Here is a 19805-nt window from a genome sequence, read left to right as displayed (position 1 = left end):
CTAAGCTCTTGTAGAGATTACCCAGCAATACACTGAAAACAAAAGGTAATGGGCAAGATACATATATACCCAACCTTTATGTAATTCAACCTTTAATGCAGAAAAACAGGAGGAATCAATGGAAACAATTCTAATATTGCACTCACTCAGTAGATTGCCAATGTAGATGTAATGACGCTGCTGCTAAAAACTAGCAACTACAAGGACTTCGAGAAGAAAGGCAGCTCCTGTATCTGTGGATTTGTGCAGATGGTGGAGGAATCCACATGGGGCTTCATATACACAAATGCTTCCTAAGTCAAGTTTTATAAATGCCTCATTAAGTTGAATTCTCATCATCTAAGGGGGCATATCTGGAGACACCACTGTAACTCTTGCGGAATATTATAATGGTGGCTGGTACCCTACTCTCTAAATGTTAGCACTGTTATTCAGGTAAGACTAAGAAAATGACAAGTAGAAATTTTTCATAAAAAAAGAACAATTAGAGATTTTACCCTATTTGTTTTTCTTTGCTTCCACTATAGTATTCTGGTTAGTTGGTTACTAAATTTATGAACTTTTTTTAACCCACCTGACATAAATCTTGGTGATCATTCCTGCCCTATGAGGTTTCTATAAGTTCACTTTTTTGGGTCCTTAATGATACGTTTGATAATAAACAGAGTGGCACAGAGGCCGTTATAAAATATTGAATTTTTTTTTTTCAGGAAAAAATTAACTCTGTGCTACGTAAAATGCAGATGATGCTAACGACAGTTAAAGTATATTAATATTTACCTGAAAATTTAATGCATGTACGTAATCTTGGGGTGATTTATTTTGCTCAGAGACCTCAGCTTGATGGAAAGTGGTGAGGGCACATATAAGTCAGGAAACTATTCTACACCCAGCGACTCTAAATGCTTAATCTCAGTGTTGCTTTTAACTAACACAGGACATCATGTGACTTCATCCTCAAAGCTCTGTAATATCCACCTGGCCAGTCTTGAGGTTAGAATTCTGTAGAGAGAGATCTTAGGATGACAATAAAGCCATTTAGCAGACTAATACTATGTGCTGCTAAATGTATCACATTTAGGATCAACTCTCTTCTCATGAGTGCAGTTACACCCAAAATTTGCTGACTTGAAATTCCATCACATCATACAGGATCCTAGTCCCCTAAAAGGCCTCTCCCCAAGTATTTTTGGAAGTCACAGGAGTTCCTGACTGATTCACAAGCGAGCTCACAATCCTGGGCGCAGCTTGCTCCTGCCAGGCTTCTCTGGGGCATTCACTGTTTTAGCCGCTGCTGTTCCTGCAGGAGAATGCTACACTGCTTATATGGCCCCCAAACTGTGAAACTCTTTGAAATTGCAAAATAGTGTTCCCCAGAGCACAGGATCCTTCTCTCTCTCCTTGTAGGGGCTAGTCCATTGGGTTGGGGTAGAACCAAACACCATACCATCTCTCATGCTTATTAGCTCTCCCGTTTCTTCCCCCTAAGCATAGAATCTCTGCTGACCACCCCCCACACCCGCTTTGCACAGTGTCTACCGATTTCTGCAAAAGATGCCTGGGTAGTTGGCATTCCCTCCTTTTCTGGCAGATCAGCCGTAGGTTGAGTCATGATCTCTCAGCTTCACGTACATATGATTGCTAATTCTTTCAACAGCCACTCGAGAAAAATATTAATGCCCGTTTTACAGAAAGAGAAATTGAGCAACAGAAATATTAAGAAATTTAAATTCCTAAATGTAATACATTTATACATTGGATGTTAAAAATACTATTTTCCAAGTCGCTCAAAGCACTTTATGACCTTCATTTCATACTTTCTATAAGATAGTTCAGTGATAGATATTGTCTTCATTTATAGATACCTGTGGTATTGAATGGATAAGGGATTTGTACATGATCCAGATGGTAAGGTACTCAGTGTTTTATCTTTAGGGCCTTTCTTCTGGAACCTGCTATCTTAGATTTTGCTCTTTTGGAGAATGGTGCCTCCAGGTATTTTTTTTCCAGTAGACTTTTCTGCTTATATTTGAAATATTTGAAGATAATATTTTAGACATTAGAAACCAAAACAAAACTTAATATCAGCTTGTATATTAGCCAGGACTGTTGTCTAGAAATAATAGACATTCTCCAGCCTGGGCAAAAAGAGAAATTTATTGGTTTACCTTAATCGTTCAGGGAGAAAGGGGTGCAGGAAGATTTGGGAACACAAATGATGCTGGGATTCATTGTGTCTCATCTCTTCCTGTGTATTGGCTTCATTCTCCCAGCTTCCTCCACATAGCTGGAGACGTGGCAGCCAGCAGCCCTTAGGTCCAGGCGTGGGACTTCCCCTGCCTCCACAGATCTAATTCCCAAAATCTCGGGGAAGCACTCAGATTGGCCTGCCTGAAAGGTCAAAGGTCTCTCCACGGCCAGTGGTGTGGAGTAATACGATTGACTGGAAACACTTGAAGTTGAGGGAAGACCAGTTATCTAAAATAAGTGGGTCGTTAGTCACAGAATAAAGTAGGGTGCCAGACAGAATAAACAAATGTCTACTGCAGATGCTTTAGTCTGTTTCGGACTAAGGTGAGATATAAATAAGTGTTACTGATATGCTGTATTAGAAGATGTGAACTTCATGAAAAATATTAATTATTAACCTAATTATTGATAATATACCACCAAAACACACGTTTATATAGTCATAAAGGGCCTTCCTAGCCACAATTTGGAAGAAACAGTGTCTCATTATTTTACAGCTCTAGTTCCCACTTTAAGATGTCATAGTTTCTCTTGTCCCAGTTTCCAGTTCCTGATAGAAATATGACATGGCCTGTTCATCTTTCGGAGACAATGGGGTCACCGAGGGAAATCTATGGATGGGCTGCCTGGAATCACTTGCCCACCTCAGTCTGTGCTCAGGCGCTGGATAAAGTATAAATACGGTTTCTTCTTCAGCAATAACAGTTTGTAAGGCACTGTTTCTTCCAATTTGTGTAGGAGGCAGGCATTGAAATATACACTTTATACAAGTTTAGGACAAATTATTAAGTGGGCAGGTGGGTTTCCAAAGGTTGAAGTGATTTGCTTAAGCAGCCTCAAACCTCCCTCTCCTAACTCTGCTCAGTGATCTGCTACATGCATTAGAAACAAGCTCTTAAGAAAAGTGTTTTGCCTGTTGACCATATTTTAAATTGTTTCTGCTCTTCCTTAGAAGGTTATCCATCAGTTTAATTCCAGAAATGGCATTGTTTACTAGAGATCTGCTACCTTTTTTTAGGATAAGAATTTGAGAAATCGTACCACCTCTTGATAAAACCAGTGGTGTTGCTGATTCCAGAAGCTTTCTTCCTACTAGCCTGTCACTTGGCACACTTGGAATAATAGAGGATACAGAGACCATTTTACTGAAAGAATCCCAGAACATTTACTTGCCTATATAATATCCACCATACATCATCATCATTGTTATGATCTGAATTAGGTTCACTTAAAAGGGTACGCAGAAGTCCTAATCCCCAGTGTCTCAGAATGTGATCTGATTTGGGAGTAAGTTTGTTGCAGATGTGATTAGCTCAGATGAGGTCATGTTAGACTTGGATGGGCCCTAATCCAATATGACTGATGTCCGTATAGAAAGACAGTCATGTGAGGACAGAGAGGACAGGGAGGACACTGTGTGATGACGCAGGCAGGGAGTGGAGGGATGCAGCTGCAATCCAATGAACAAAGATTGCTGGAAAACCACTAAAATCTAGAAAGAGGTGAGGAAGGATTCTCCCACAGGTTTCAGAGGGAGCATGTCCCTGCTGACACCTTGGTTTCAGACTTCTGGCCTCCAGAACTGCAAGACAATAAATTTCTGTTGTTTTAAGTCACCCAGTGTGTGATGCTTTATTATAGTAGTATAGCAGCCCTAGGAAAATAATATAGTTGTCAAGCCCCTGAGCCTAACTCAGAGAGGGAAATTCTACAAAGATTTTTATTACACTCCTTCCCACCCCAAATGAAAATATATCCTTCGACTTTTCAATTCTGCCTTCGCTCAGTACCCTAAAAACCCATAAAACAAAGGGAACACGCGATTCCTCGTGTTTCTCTTGACAAGGCATCCCGCTTCCAACGCTATTTCACAATGCAGTTTGGGCTTTGGCTCTCCCAAAGGACCAAAATTTTAGAAGTCTGGGAGGCTAAGTTCCTGTAAGAGGGATTCAGGAAATTACAGAGACATTCTAAAGCAATTAGCCACGAGCAACAGAAAAGCCATTATGAAATGTCTGACCACTCCAGGCTTTTCTGCCTAGAGGGGACACTGTGTGATGCCCACAAGAGAGTGCAGGACGGATAGAGAATATGGAGTGTTCTGCCTTTATAAAACTCACTCTGATTTATTCGACTTTTTGTTATGTGCATTAAGCTTCTCTATCATCAAGCCCTTTCATATGGTATTTGCAATATGAATTTTTAGCTCAAAATAATTTGCTGAGAAGTTGTAGCAAGGATTTGTATCTAAAAACAACAGAAGTTACTTCATTGTACATGGTATACCTATTTTCCAATGTGTAGAAAGCATATCCAGTTAGATTTATATTCTGTTTATACTGCCTTTTTTACACAGTTCCCTATTTAAATACTCTTGATTAGTGCACAAATCATACCTGGGTTAGTAGGAAAAATGCCATAGGTATAGTTTATATCATTGTATTTATAAGGAGTAGACCAATATGGCACAAAGTAATGGTGTTGTCCAGTGACCCAGAGTAGATGCACAATAAATATTTATGGAATGAATGCATGAACGAACAATCCATAACAAAGAATGGCAAATCAAAGGGCGGGAATATATCAAATTAATTCAGTTCTCCACTTACCCTAAAATCGCATTTGTCAGGATACCCACATTTCTGTAGGACAAAATACTATGTGTCTCTCTAAGCTTAGAGCACAACTCAATATAATCCCAGAAATGCAGAAACAGGCATGTAAATACTTGTACACATTTTAAATCTGCTGCCGTACAGATTTATCTAAAGGAGGTGGGGCTGAGTATTAACCTTGATTGTTCTAGGGTAGTGTGTTCCCAGGTTTTGGGCACGTTCCTCCTGTGCACCCCTAACCATGTGGACAAGATTCAGTAGCAAAATGGAACAGAGCTTGGATTCATACATGACAAAGCCAACAACATGGGAAGTAAACTTTTCCTGTTGCCCAGAAAGCCAGCGAAGGATCTGTCAATTAAATCCTAAGAGGATTTGTCTTCTGGTCTTTGTTCACCAACATACATGCATTAACTGATCATTTTAGCCATGACCTTCCAGGTAGGATTCAACCGTTGAAAGCTCTGAGGAGTTCATCTATCTATTATTAGTCTTCAAGTATTTAGAAACTGTAATCCACTATGATTAATTTCCTTTTAACAAAGAATGTTTTTAGAATTCCAGTTAGGAAATATGCATGGGTAATAATTTCTAGAATTTCTCTTCTTAGCTTAGAGATTTTCTAGGGTTGTGAGGGTTTCGTATGTTAGTATTTACAATAAGACTAATTCTTTGGTCTTTCTCTGCAGGGCACATTTATTAGGTCCACAATTAGAAACATCTTTGATTATGAAATTCAGTAACATACAGGTTGTTGGGGCTGCTTTTGGACTGGACTAATGAGAAGGGGAGTAGTCAGCAAGCCTGGGACCAGAGAAGAAGGGGGCATTGGCAGAGGTGGGTGGGGAAAGTAGATATGGAGAGTAAAGTGAGTTAAAGATGTAGTTTTCAGTAGCCCCCAGAGCCTAGACTCGCAGCCACACTGCCTGAGTTTCAACTCCAGTTCTACCGTCATTGTCACGATGGGCAAACTTTCTGTGGATCAGTTTCCTCATCTGTCAAGCAGGGATAACAGTTGTTGTGCGGATTAAATAAGTTTATGTATAGGGCTTAGAAAGTGTCTAGAACATAAATATTTGCTTCTATTGTCACCAATTTATTATAATCATCATCATCATCATCATTTACATGAGACTCTCTCAAGACTTAAGTTACTTAAGCAAGAATAAAACTTTGAAGTACCTTTTAGGATATTCTTCTCAATGACTTTTAATTATCCTAATAATGTTTTCTGTGTAAGACTAAGAGTGTTGTACAAGCAGAATTGTACCGTGATGGCTGATTTTGTAGTACAGGGAAGATGGGCCCACTCAGCTTGTGAGTCTGCTTCCCCATCACTCTTGGGTGAACCGAAGAAATCACCTATTATCATATGCTGTTATCCCAAGAGGTAGCTATGTGAAATCCAGAAAGGCTTGGCCATTATTATGGCTCATTTTTAGTTTCAGTTGTTATGAGTCTTTGTTGTTTTGTTCGTGTGTGTGTGTGATACAATTTGTGGATTATCTGCATATGGGTACCTATGAATTCACAGGGTTTCCTTTGAAAATGGCAACCATTAACTTTTTTCACTTTGGGGTCTACTATATACCTGATCTTTTCCTGTTTCTATTTCCCTGTTCCTCACCCAACACACATACACACACGAAAAATCTGTATGCCTTTTTCTCTCCCTATCCCTGATTATTGGGCCCAGAACAAGAGGAAAAGTTTAAGAAGCATCATATTTGACTCTTAGCTCTTTGTCCTAGAGTCGTTTTCTGTTTGCTTGCTTGTTCGTTTGTTTATTTAAAGTATAGACTCCAGAGAAGTGGAAGAGAAAAATAATCGTGAACCTAAAAGAGATTCTTTGCAAGATTTGGGAGATTGTTTATATATGGATGCATTCCTTTTCTTTCTTTCTTTTTTTTTTTTTTTTAGTTTTTGTAAGGTAACACCTTGGACCTGATTATATTACATACATTAATTTTTTAAAGTTTAAAAAATAAAGGAATGTAAAATATAACAATTACATGTAATCCTTCTATTCAGCTATAATAAGTATTAACATTTTTATATATAGCCCAGTAGGCCTTTTCTTATACATATATACACACTTACTTTTTGTTAAACAAATTTGGAATCAAAGTGTATACACTATTTGAAATCAATTTCAGTTTTCTAACAGTAAACATAAAGAAAAAGAAATTTCGAGAAAGAAAGATCCTCACTGATTTTATCAATTTCCTTTTCCTGTTCCTTTGCACTTTTCCCTCCCTTTGTTTCTATCTAGTCCTGTTGCAACTGGTTCCTAGTTTCCTGTGTCCTTTAAACCATGTACCACACAGTTTTTGATAAGTAAGGTACTAAAAATTTCCAAATTATACAGCCGGTAAGCATGAAGAAATTATTCCAAGATCAAGGCCTAAGAGTTAATATTATTATAACTGACAGATTCAAAAAGTTATTAACTATAACACATTATGTGTGCTCAATCAGCTGTTGGCCACACTTACCCAAATATCAGAATTTGGCTCCTTCAGCAGACAGATTCTTGCTGAGATGGAAGCTTCAGCTTCATATGGGATCTTTTTTCTCAAGGGAATTCTGCTTTTTTTGCCTTTTATATTGCTTGGTTTCTTCCCGGGGTTCATCTTGGAATGGCATCAGTAAATTTCTTCCTTCACTGAATACAATCTGACATATCTAGTCTATGGTGACAGCAATCTAAATAGTGGTTACCTGTGTGTGTCTGTGTGTGTGTTCGTGCTGTTTTGAGTGAAAGGAACAAGAGCGATGCATCCGGGCAGTGGTTACATGGACGTACACGTTTGTAAAGTATATTTGTGTACTTTACTGTTTGACGTTGCATCTCAATTGAAAAAAAATTTAAGTGGAAATGTCTAATGTTGGGTTTAAAAAAAAAAATCTTTTTGAACCACCCTCTTGCCAGTCTGTCAGTGATTTAGGCTGGAGATCTAGTCAAGATCTAGTAAATTGCAGAGACTACAGATCGTCCATCGTCTTAACTCTGGAGATCTTTGGCTTTTCAGTCCCAGACTGTTCCATAGAACAGCGATACCCAGACATGCTCCCCACCCCATAGAAGGAGTTTTGTGGTCAAATACGTTTCGGGAATGCTGAACTATCTAGGCCCCTTTGAAAGATTCACAGTGCATATTGAAATATTAAAGGCTCTAAGTCCTACAGCAAAGAAACATGTTTATCCTAACTTGTCTGAAATTTACTTAACCCTGAAACTCTCTTAATTAACATCTATTAATACCTCATTAAGCCTGGTCAAAGCCTGCCTCCCCCCATCCCCCATTAGGTGATATGTACCTTCTGGTTTTATTGTGTATGAGGTCACTCAGGAAGGAAGCTTCTATTTTTGCAAAATTGCACTCACAATCCAGAGTTCATTGTCAAGGTACTTTGGTTAGATTTTTTTCCTTCACATTTCACATACCAGACCGAACCACATAACTTGCCATTATCCAGTTACAAAGGGAAGTTTTTAGAGCAGACTCAACATGGAAGCCACATCAGACATATGAGCACTGAATACCAGTGTCCAAGGGAGGTAATGAAGCACCTGATAAAACGAGAACAAAGAATAAGCGTGAGGTCTTTTAGAATTCTAGGATTTTGTAGATTAAATACTTATAATAAATTCAATTAGTCTGTCTTACTTATTCTCTTAATTTGAAGTCCAGCTTATTTTTAACAGACTAGTTCAACATCTGACAGACTGATGAACTAAGCTATAATTCCATCTAAACCCAACATTAGACATTTCCACTTAAATTGTTAAGTTTTATTACTCTTAGTTCTTGAGGTTATAATTGTTAAAATGATATCCTAATTGATTGGGGGAGAAGAAATAAGAATATAAAGGACAGGAATGCGATAATAAAGTAACATCATAATTTATCTTTCAGAGCTTATTTCATTACAAATTATAGACTCCTACACAATCTAAGAAGAAAATTTTAAATGTTTTCTACAAATAGTCTTTCACAATCTTTTCTATTTTTTTTAATCTCAAAGTAATATATATTGCTAGCAGAGATTTCATTAAAACCACCATTTTTGCTAGAATGGCTAAAGGTTTAAGCAAATAAGCAGTTGCTACCTGACACTGGGTGGGTCATAAAGAGTTGGACAGTCAGTTTTCACTCCCCTCCTTCACTCTTTATATCCATCTTCTTATCACTTCTAGATTTCTCCAAGGAGCCTTCAACTCCATGAGAAAAAGCAGCCAATTCTGCAAACATCTGCCTAATCTTTCTAGGCCAAGGTGCTTATGTTTCAGATTTCAAAGTTTTAAGGAAAGAAACGCCTAAATACTAACAATTATTTGCAAATAATTTTTTTCTCAAAGAAACATACTCAATAATGTGTCAGTCTCATAGTAATAGACTGTTTAAATTCAGCTTTTGGAACAGTATTCCCAGTATTCAGAGATTAATTATATCAGAATCATGGAACGATATAAATACATATGCTGATTTCTGGGCTTTTCCTCAAACCTATAGTCTGTGAAGGTAGGGCTCAGTCCTCTGCATATTTAACCTGCCCCATAGGTGTTGATCCGATCACGTATGGGGATTCCTTTTTTAATGCCGACGATGGATCCACTCATAGAGTTGCTGATGAAGGTGAGGCACGATATCTGTATTTATAAGGAATTCCACAGTTGATATGAATGAGTACAAGGGTTGAGAACTTCTGTTCTAAGAGTCAATTAAAGAAAGGAAGAATGTTGAAAGATTTATTTCTGTTTGCCACTGGATTGTTTGTAAATGTGGAGAAGGATAGGCAAACATATTAACCAGACTTAGAGTAATTATTAATGAAGGATGGAGGAAATTATGTGACTAGATTGAATGCTATGACTTCTCAGCCTAAAAAAGGTTCACGGTGACATTTCAATGACCTTAATTCTTAACCCTGGCTGCTCTTTGGAATCCTCCAAGGGTGAGTTTTTAAAAAAATACCATTGTCTGGGCCCTCCTCCAGAACAATTAAATCGGACTCTGCGGGTCGGGGCAGGGAGTGGTGAGGCCCGAGCTGCTGCTTATTTTAACAGCTCTTGGGCCAGCAATCGTGTGCAGCCAGCTTAAGAACCATTGATTGCTCTATGACATATGAGAAGCTGTTTGAGGCACCTGCTATTGTTGACATCAGAAGCAGTTCATGTTTGCCTCCAGACCCTTGGAGGACAGTCTTGAGAAGAAATGAATGCTTGGCACTGCCCTATTACCTCTTTTCCCACCTCTTAAACCACCATCATTAGGATTCACTATTTTATTTATAAAAGCAGTTGCCACCTGCTTTCATGACATAATTTGTAGCAGTATATTGCTTAGAACAAACGCCAGAAAAGTATATAACTTATGAATTTGCTAGTTAAAATTGGGGGGGTGGGGGAATGGGTGTCGTATTTATGGAACCCTGTGATCTGTTGCTTGGCAACTTTGAGAGTTGAGCGTCTGCATTCTGTGAACTGTCAGAGTTACAAAGTTAGGTGAGCCCAGCCGATTACTTCTTGCTACTTAAAGGAAATTAATTCTGCATTATGCAAAGGGCTTGAAAAGTGGTCATTCAGAGCAGGCCATCCATAGCTATGTCACACTTCTTCTACTTGACTCCAGAAATTCTTCTGCCCTTTAGCCCTCTTACTTCTGAAGAGTTTGATCTGATCAGACGCAAGGCTGGAACATCTTGGCAGAATGAAGCAAGATGGTTAGATTCTTCCGTAACAACATACGCAGGCAGTTACCGGAAAAAACAACTGGATGGGTCCACATGCAGCCGATTTAAAACAGGAGAGCATTGGCCTGAGTGTCACCAGTAAGATTTCTTTGTACTTTGCACCTGGATATGTCACTATAAATAGACAAGAATGCTATTAGAAGAAAGAGGGCATTGTAAACCCTGAGAGACTTCCTAGGCTTTAATTCTGCATATTTTCCTGTGTAAATGTCAGTGAGAAGAAGAGCTAAATGTCAGTTATCAGCCGAAATTATGATCGTCTTCTCTATTTAGTGCTTGTAAAATTTTGTATATTAATTATAACATACTCTTGAAAAGATAAAAATGTGCTGAGCATTTGATTAAAAATGTAGATTTTTTTGTGTGTTCTCTGCTCAGCAAAGAGGTGCTCCTGAGCGTTTCACTTTGCTTCTTGTCTAGTTTTTCCACTTTTCGTGAAAAATTCCCTTAGCGCAGGAAGAAAGTCAGCTAAATTCTCTACTTCCCCCCATTCGCGTTATTTCCACTTTTCGTGAAAAACTCCCTTAGAGCAGGAAGAAAGTCAGCTAAATTCTCTACTCCCCCCATTCGCGTTGTCTGTCGATGAGTGTTTGCTGTAAGTCAAGCCCTATGATAGGCCCACAGGAAAAAAAAAATAATAATTTCAATTTAATGTGGTAATGGAAACCATAGAAACAAGTAATCAGCAACAGGCAGGGAGATGCTATCAGCATCCGTGGTGGGGAAACAGGCATTGGAGGGAAGATCTCAGCGAAGCAGGTTTCCGGAGCTGGTTTAGAAGGTGGAGAAAGGAAAGGAGAGCCGCGTGGAGGAGAGAGGACGCTCAAGGGAAAAAGCACTTCATCCCGAGAATTATTGGAGAACTACAGAAAGCATAGGTGGAGATGTGAAAAATATGAGGACTCGTTATGAAAAATGTCCCTCTATATATTAATGGTCAAATATCTTGTCCAAATTCTGGAAATCTATTTGAAAAACAATTGGATTATTGACTCCAACTTGGGATGTGAGGAATAACTCAAATTAGACCCTAACAAATATGAGGTATATTGCCTTCCAGGGCTTTCCAAATGATCAAATCAACGCTTAAAGCTAAAACGTCTCAAGTACTTTCCAATTGGATGCCTTGTCCGGTTTGTTCCAACAAACTACAGTCTCTGGGTTTTTAATAGCTCTCAAGTATGTTGACACTTGAAATAATTTTGGGAGTTCCTTTGCTAATTCTGTGACTTTCAAGGCACCTCTTGGCCAGAGAGGGACATCTTCATCACTGCTGGGGACCTGTCTAAAAACTCTTTGAGAGCTGGTATCCAAATATGTCCACTTCTCAGAGTGGTAAAAACATTAGTAACTAAGAAAAATGCAGAAAGGCAACATCTGGTGAAAATGTACAGAACTTCGAACTTGTTTTCTATTGAGAGTGTATGATCATTACGTGAATCACTTCAACCAAGGCAAACCACAGAAGAGCACAAGCCTGTGAGGTTGTTTGTTTTTTGGAACCTCAGAAATGTAAATCTATCCTTTGCACAATTATTGCTTATTCTGTTGTAGCTAAGAAACAGCAAGGGTTACAAATGAAGATGAAGGGCAGATTCAGCTCATTTTGAAAGTACTGGTTATATTTTAAATATGCTTTTGTTTTTCATCTTCTTCTTGGTTAATTTTAGCCCCAAGGACAAATGTCTTAAGTTCTGAGCAAAAGCTGTTTGGTTAAAATTTTGTAAGAGTCTAAAGAGACTTTTTACATTGTTATAAAATTAAAACGATTTGTGAGGATTATTGAGAAAATATGAAATGACCGATCATTTAAAATGGGTCAAGTCAGGAAAATGTTAAAGTATACAAAGCATAATACTTTTTACTCACCTTATTTATTCACCACACACGTTGAATTCCCATATTGTGCAAGGGGGAGGAATGTTGGCATAAGTCTTGATCATTTGGTTCTGAATCAGTTTTAACAGCAAATATGTAAAGTTCATAAACACGCAAAAAGACCCTGCATTGGGAGAATGGAGGTTAGTGTGCTACAGAACTTGAGCTGTTATGGAATATAGGTATCAATTGCAGTTGTCTGCCAAGGTTAAAATAAGGGAAGAGTTGCATTTTGAAATTCTTAAGGCAAAGTTTGGCACAATTATAGATTTTTAAGGCCTGATGCTTTTTTAAGCATTAAATTATTCATTCATTAATCAAATATTTATTAAGACCCTACTCTGAGGAAGGTCTAGGCTAGATGCTGGGGCTACTACAGTGATCCGAACACGTATGGTCCTATCTTCCTGGAGCTTACAATCTGGTGAGAGGACAGTCACCATGGATGCTTTGAAGGAAACAAATAGAGAACTTTGTTCAAAATGAAGAGAGGTGGCAGTTTCTTAGAAAACTAAACATAGTCTTACTAAGATCTGGTTGTCATGCTCCTACATATTCCCCTAATTGATTTGTAAGTGTATACAAATCTACACAAAAACCTGCACGTGAATGTTTATAGTAGCTTTCTTCATAATTGCCAAAAACTGGAAGGAACGAAGATGTCCTTCAATAGGTGAATAGATAAACCAACTGTGGTACATCTGTACAATAGGATATTATTCAGTGATAAAAAGAAATAAGGTATCAAACCACAAAAAGACATGGATGAATCATAGCTCCGTATTCCTAAGTGAAAGAAGCTAGTCTGAAAATATCACATACTATAGGATTTCAATTATATGACATTCCAGAAAAGCAAAACTAAGAGAATAAACAGATTAGTGATTGTTAGGGGATGTGTGAGGGTCAGAGATTTTTTTTTTTATGTCAGCGAATCTATTCTGTATGCTACCGTAAGGGTGAATATAAGACATTAGGTTTTTGTCAAAACCCATAGAACTTTACAGAACAAAAGAGTGCATATTAACAGATTAAGCATCTAGGAAGCCAGGGGATTCCAGGATTGAAGCAGAATGTGATAAACAACCTACCTCTAATATGAATGTGTGAAACAATCTTACTGGTGGTGGGAGGATATAAATACATATTTAAAACAATTATTTAGGAGATCCTAGGATGGAATACAAAATATGACAAAGGACTTGTATTATAAATGTATGAAACAACCTCACCGAAGGGGGTGTGGGAATAAGACACTGATCGAAGTAACTTTGGAAATGAGTGGAGTTTGTAAGACTAAAAGGCTAGAGGAACTGTATTCTGGTTGGTAAAGTTTTTTCCTGTGGGAGAGACAGGTGACAATTCTGAGACCACTATGAACAATAAAGTAAATGGATGGACGGTGGATGATGGGAGCCAGGTTTCTTGCTGTTGGAGTGGGAAGTTAAACATAAACAAGAGGAAGAGACCCAAATAATCCATGTGGTAATGGATAAGAATTGGATACAGCAGTATGAACTCATCTTAGTCTACTATAGACATAGATGTTTACATACAGAAAAATTTACAGGCTTGTGTATATACACAGGTTCGTATGCACATTTATATTATTCTTTGGAAGAAAGTCTGTATGTGCAGCCCATATCAGTATAGACCATCAGCTGAGAGGGCCTAGAAGCAATACCTTGTAACTATAACCACACCTACTACCCAGATTTTGTTTTCTGATACCATTCTCCAATAAAGGAACCAGTGTTTCTTGGAGAAATGGCAATTCTGCGATGGGGCAGGAGCTATTCAAGATGAGTCTGGAGCATCTTGTAGTGCCAGAAAGTATGGAAAGGTCAAAAAACCCAAAACAACGACAACCGAGCCAACTGAAAGAGTTTTCGATTGCCAAGGCTGGAAAAATTTGAGCAACAAAATAAAGGAGTAGTGGATTATAAACTAAAGTATAAAATAAATATGAGTCCATACTGTCAAACATGAAATGCTTGACTAAATACATTAATGAGGTAGAAAGGACCCATCATCCATGCAGCACAATTCCAAATTATTTATGTAGTAAGTTGGTATTCGAGGGGGTGGAACATGACTCACTGCTCTCTAAGTGTGGACCATGTGTGACTTTCTTCCAATGAGTATAGAAAGGTGGGGGGGAAAGTAACTTTACAGTGGGAAAACCTAACACTACTTGGAGCCAGCTGATAAGGGTTCGTGTCAACATGGATAAGCCACAGTGACAGGCTTTACCCTTGGTAAGAGTATGAAGATGGTACTTGACCTCTGGGTTCTTCCTTCCCAAAATTCATCACCCTCGTGTAATCATGAGAAAAACTTACAACCCCCAATTCAGGGACATTCTACAAAATTCCTGATCAGTAATCCTCAGCATTGTCAAGGTTATCGAAACAAGGAAAGTCTGAGAAACTGTCACTACTGTGAGGAGCCTAAGGAGACGTGACGACTCATATAGAATAATCCTCCAGAAAGGGCAAACTTAAAAAGACCATTAGTACTGAATGTCGGTGAGGATGTAGAACAAGGAGACGTCTCATGTACAACTGGTGGGAAGGACCATGGATTTCACTCTAGAAAAACAGTTTCGTCTCATTTTCTAAAGTTGATGCTGCGGGTACCCTAAAGCTTAGCAATTCTAAGTATCTACCCAGCTGAAAAGCATTTTCACACATGCACCAAGAGACAAGTGCAAGTAAGTTCATAGCAGCGTTTTTCATAAAGCCAAAACACTGAAAACAAGCCAAATACAGAATAAGTACTATTCATCTACAGCAGAATGGATAGGCAGTGGTATATTTTCATACGTCAGTGAATATGAACAAACTCGGGTTATACCCAGTAATGTCACAAACATAATGCTGAGCATTTTGTGCCAGATACACGTGTATACTTCTATTTATATAAAATTAAAAAAAAAAAACAAAAAACCAGCCAAACCAAACTGTCATGTTTGGGTATGTCTGCTTAGGTGATACAAAATATGAAGAGAAGCAAAGAAGCAATTCCTGTGGAGTCAGGAAACTGCTTTACTGACCACCTGTATGCGAACACCTGCCTTAAACCTGTCAAAAAATAATCACTGGGGTTGGGCTCAGAAATCTGCATTTTTCAAATCAATGCCCTCAGCAGATTCAATTGCTGTCATAAATTAGGAGAAGAAGGATGCAGCGTGGGCCACCAGCTGCTGTCTCAGGGGTGATTGGGACTGGTTTGTTGGCTGAACACACGTACAAGAGCATTTTAGGGCCCTTGAGGCTGGCATCAACTCCCCTTTCCCCCTACTTCACACACAGTTTCAGGTCCCTGGGGCTTGGAGACACTGCTTCTTCCCCAGTCAGAGGCCCTAAAACAATGGCCACTGTGTGTTGCACTCAAGAAATTGATGACTCTCTTCATTCTATAGAAAATAACCTGCATTTCCCAGTAATCCCTGGCTTCTCTACAAAGAGTGTCACATCTGGATTCAAAGAAACTGAGATATAGATGTGTTTCAGAGGAGAGACACAGCATCTGCGGGTCCCCAAGTTACTCCACAGCTACTAAGTTTTATGGAGAAACAAATATAATTACTGTATTATTTCCTATTCCATTCAGAGCACTTATTTTGAAAACAGCTCCCCAGAGAAAGACTCATAAATCCTGTTAAAACAATTATGAAGTTAATGTTCGAGCTTTTCGTGTACAAAAGTTGAACAATTTTACCCTTTTATGACATCAGGGAACAAACAAATCACTAAAGACAATGAGAAAGTCCAATTTGGGTTGACTTAATGGGAGTGTGGAAAGAGGGGGAGAGAGGAAGCAAAAGTTTAAGAAATCAGATGAAAAGATGAGTGAACATCCCTCTAAATTCATAGACTGTGACTTATAAACCTACAGACTTATGAATTGTTTCTTCTCTTGCGTTCTTCAGGATGTCATGGCCAGAATCCTCTGCCTGTCGTCCTGCACTCCGCAGGGCTGGTCCCCAAGACGCCCCAGATGTTAAAGGTGAGTGCAGCACCATCGGTTCTGAGCAGAGCCCTCCTGCCAAGGTCGCTGTCTTTATAATTTTTAGGTTTTTGATTGTAGTCTATGTGGTTCCCATTTGTCTACCAGAGGCAATGTGTCTTTAGCAAGAAAACGAGCATATTTCACTCTGGATCTATCACGATTAAAAAAATGACAGTTATTCCAGGGCAAAAATTTTCCTCTTCCAATTAATCCCAGAATATAACTTCTGCCAGAGCTTGGAGCTCTAGATAATGTAATCTGAGCTTTACTGGGTGCATCAAAGAACTAAGAAGAAAAAGCAGAGCTGTAAACCACCAACTGGTAAACTATATTTGCTAATCCATAACCATCTCCCCGCTGTTTCAGTTCAATTAGGAATAATACTAGTTGCTGTAATAGATAAACCTCCAAACTCCAGTTGCTGAACACGATAATTTTTTTTTTCTTCATATAAAGGATAACTACTCTCTTCATTGCAGGCAGAGACCTTCCACGTGGTCATTAAAGGGCACAGACTTCCTTCACCTTGGGGTTCCACCATCCCTTTGGGCCCCAGAGTCCTTTGTCTCTATCAGGCAGGTGTGGGGTCAGGTAAAGGGTAGAGAAGGCGCCCCTACTTTTTGATCACATCAGCCTGGAAATGACACACACGTCTGTGCTCACGTTCCAATGGGAGAAGTAGTCCCGAGGCTCCACCTGGATGCCAGGGGCTTCTGCGGTGGATCCCTCCGCCGGCAGCCACTTCTTAGTAACAACTACACACACCGGAGGGGGACAGCTGGCCATCCTGTCACACACTCTGATTAGGAGGAGGAAACACACTAATAGGCTTTTCTCATATAATATCCATCTCTCAGGGTGGAATCTTTGAAGGTTTAATAAGACTGATGTAATCTCAAATTAGGATATTTTTAGCATTTTATGAAATTTTCTGCTGTAATATTTAAAGGTTTAATATGTATGCATGTGTTGAGAGGGGTTGGGTGAAAAGAGCTATCCTGCAGCCCTATGGGGTTTTCTTAAATAGTGGAGATAAAGGTTTTTCACAGCTGCCTGGGACAATCGCTATTCTGCTGGCTTTCCTAATAAAATTTGACTTTATGGGAATAGCACGTTTCAGATGGGTTTTATGCGTTCCTCCATGGTTTGTTGAGGCAAGAGAACAAGACAGCTGATCATGCGTGCAAAGACTTTCTTTCTCCCCTTTGCAGTAATGAACATAAAATTGAAACACACTACATCGCTGGAAGACAAATCTGTGCTAGGGGACAGGAAATTAAACAGCCTGATCACATCATTCATAGTAAGCTAAAGTGACAGTGCATCTGATCTGAGTAGCACAAAGTACGATCCTATTATATTTATATGCTATTTGTGTCCTTCAGAATTCTGATTAACCCTGCTAATCACCTGTGGCCTATGAGAGCTGATGGTCTAGCAGTCCATGGCTGGTGGGTGGGGGTATTTCAAGGATGGTCACATGAGGAGCAAAAGTGATAATGTACCACTGTATGATAGGTCTGATTTGATTTTCCTGTCTCCTCTCCTGTTTTTCTGGTAAAATATTGGTGGGAGGAAAGGTATAAGTGTATATATTCATAATGATGACTTCTTAATAGATTTTTCCTGTGTGTCATTTTAATTTAACTGATAACTACTCTCTTCATTGAGAGGTGACAGTACCTCAAGGCAGAATTATAGAATTTGGCCAAATGATAACTTATCTTCTGCTTCTCTTCAATTTCCATGTTTAATGTTTGGATTATCAATTTTAATTGTGCTAGAAGCCCCTAATGAAGGGAGTTAAAACATGAAGCTAAAGATCAAATCGTCAATACAAGCCAACTGTATGCATTTGCTCATCTCTGGCAGACACAGGTCTGCAGATTGTCTCTTTGTAGAAATGTATCCATTCATATAGATATGCAAATCAAATGGGCTGGGCTTACTTTACGTGTGATTCACTGTCATCATAGGAAAAAAGTTCTCAAATTCTTCCTCACAACTGCCTTTTAAAGAGTTCAGTCTTATTTGTTCTGCCTACAGTGGTTTTTCTTTTGCATTGCTATTAATTTTCTTTCCAAGTCTTTGATTTGGTTGTGGCTTTTCCCTGTTATGGCCCCATCGTATGCTCACTTCTCATTTTCAAAGAAGAATGAAGCCATAGCTAATAAAAATAAAAATCAAATGTCGTAAAACTTCAGGACAAGAAACAGAAATTGTTAAACAATCGAATTGTCTCTCCATTTACACTTTGCTAAAACAATTCTATAAAGTTTTGTTCAATTAAAAAGCTTCTCTCAAAAAAAAAAAAAAAAGCTTCTCTCTCGCAGCAGCAGTTGAATGCAGAAGAGCAGGGCGGAATGCAGACTGTGGCACAGCCGGGGCAGCTCTCACTGGCTAGCCCCGTCCCTTCTCTTGTTCTTAGTGCTGTACCGGTGTCCCACACCTGCATTCCTCTAAGATGAGCCCAAGTTACCCTTGCAAAGGGTAGGCCGGCCTCTTTTGTTCTTGCTGTTTCAGGAGATGTAGTATGTACCAGGGAAGAGGTTTTATGTAGTATGACCACGTCAAAGCCCAGATGTGACAGTATGTGTAAGATCTCCTTGGGGTCATCCCTAACCACAGATAATCTATTTCAAGTGTCTGCTCAGCAACTTGGAACTGTTTTTATGTGATGTTATGTCTTTTTCAAGAGTGACAGTGTCTAGGAGAGTATTGTCAAGAACCAAATAATATTCTAAGCAACATGAATATGGTTTGTCCTATTACTTTGAGCGTTTATGTCCATTTTTAACATCTTGTTTTTCTTGTATTCTTTTATTCCCACTTTCATTTCTCTGTGAAGCCTTCTCTAAACCTTGAAAGACTTCTAAAAGCAATAAGAACTTATCAGACTACCCCATAAGTCATGTCTTCACACAGGGAGGTCTTAAAGCTTAAACGAGATGATGTCACTTCTCTCTTTCCTGTCACACTTGCAATAAAATCCTAATTCCTTACCAAGGCCTTTTAGGTCTTGCATGAATATGACCCTGCTTATCTTTCCAGTCTCATTTTGTGCCTTTCTTCCCTTTGGCTCACTCTGTTCCAGTTACAATGCTTTCCTTTAATAACTCGAAAATAGCAAGCCATTCCCTGCCTCAGGACCTTTGCACATGCGTTCTCTTTGCTGGAATGCAATTATCCTAGCTCTTCTGAGCTTTAAACTTCAGTCTGGATTTAAAGGTCACCTCTAAAGAGAGATTTTCGCTGGCCACCATATTTAAAGTAAGTTCTTCGAACTCTTTC

At 38.9% G+C, this 19805-nt stretch overlaps 1 protein-coding gene across 1 annotated transcript in view; it reads left to right on the top strand.

The window, feature by feature from the left end:
- The window catches only part of MMAA (methylmalonic aciduria (cobalamin deficiency) cblA type), a 45627-nt gene that overhangs the window by 19213 nt on the left and 6609 nt on the right, over positions 1-19805 (top strand). Inside the window, exon 7 of the mRNA XM_025042953.1 lies at positions 16435-16511. Within this exon, the coding sequence (XP_024898721.1) occupies positions 16435-16509 (75 nt within the window). The 3' untranslated portion in view covers positions 16510-16511. The remainder of the gene's footprint in view (positions 1-16434; positions 16512-19805) is intronic.

Source organism: Pteropus alecto, unplaced genomic scaffold (genome assembly GCF_000325575.1).
Source record: "Pteropus alecto unplaced genomic scaffold, ASM32557v1 scaffold50, whole genome shotgun sequence".
Classification (NCBI taxonomy): Eukaryota; Metazoa; Chordata; class Mammalia; order Chiroptera; family Pteropodidae; genus Pteropus; species Pteropus alecto.
Note: the sequence above shows the minus strand (reverse complement) of the source record. Positions and strands in the feature narration are given on the sequence as shown.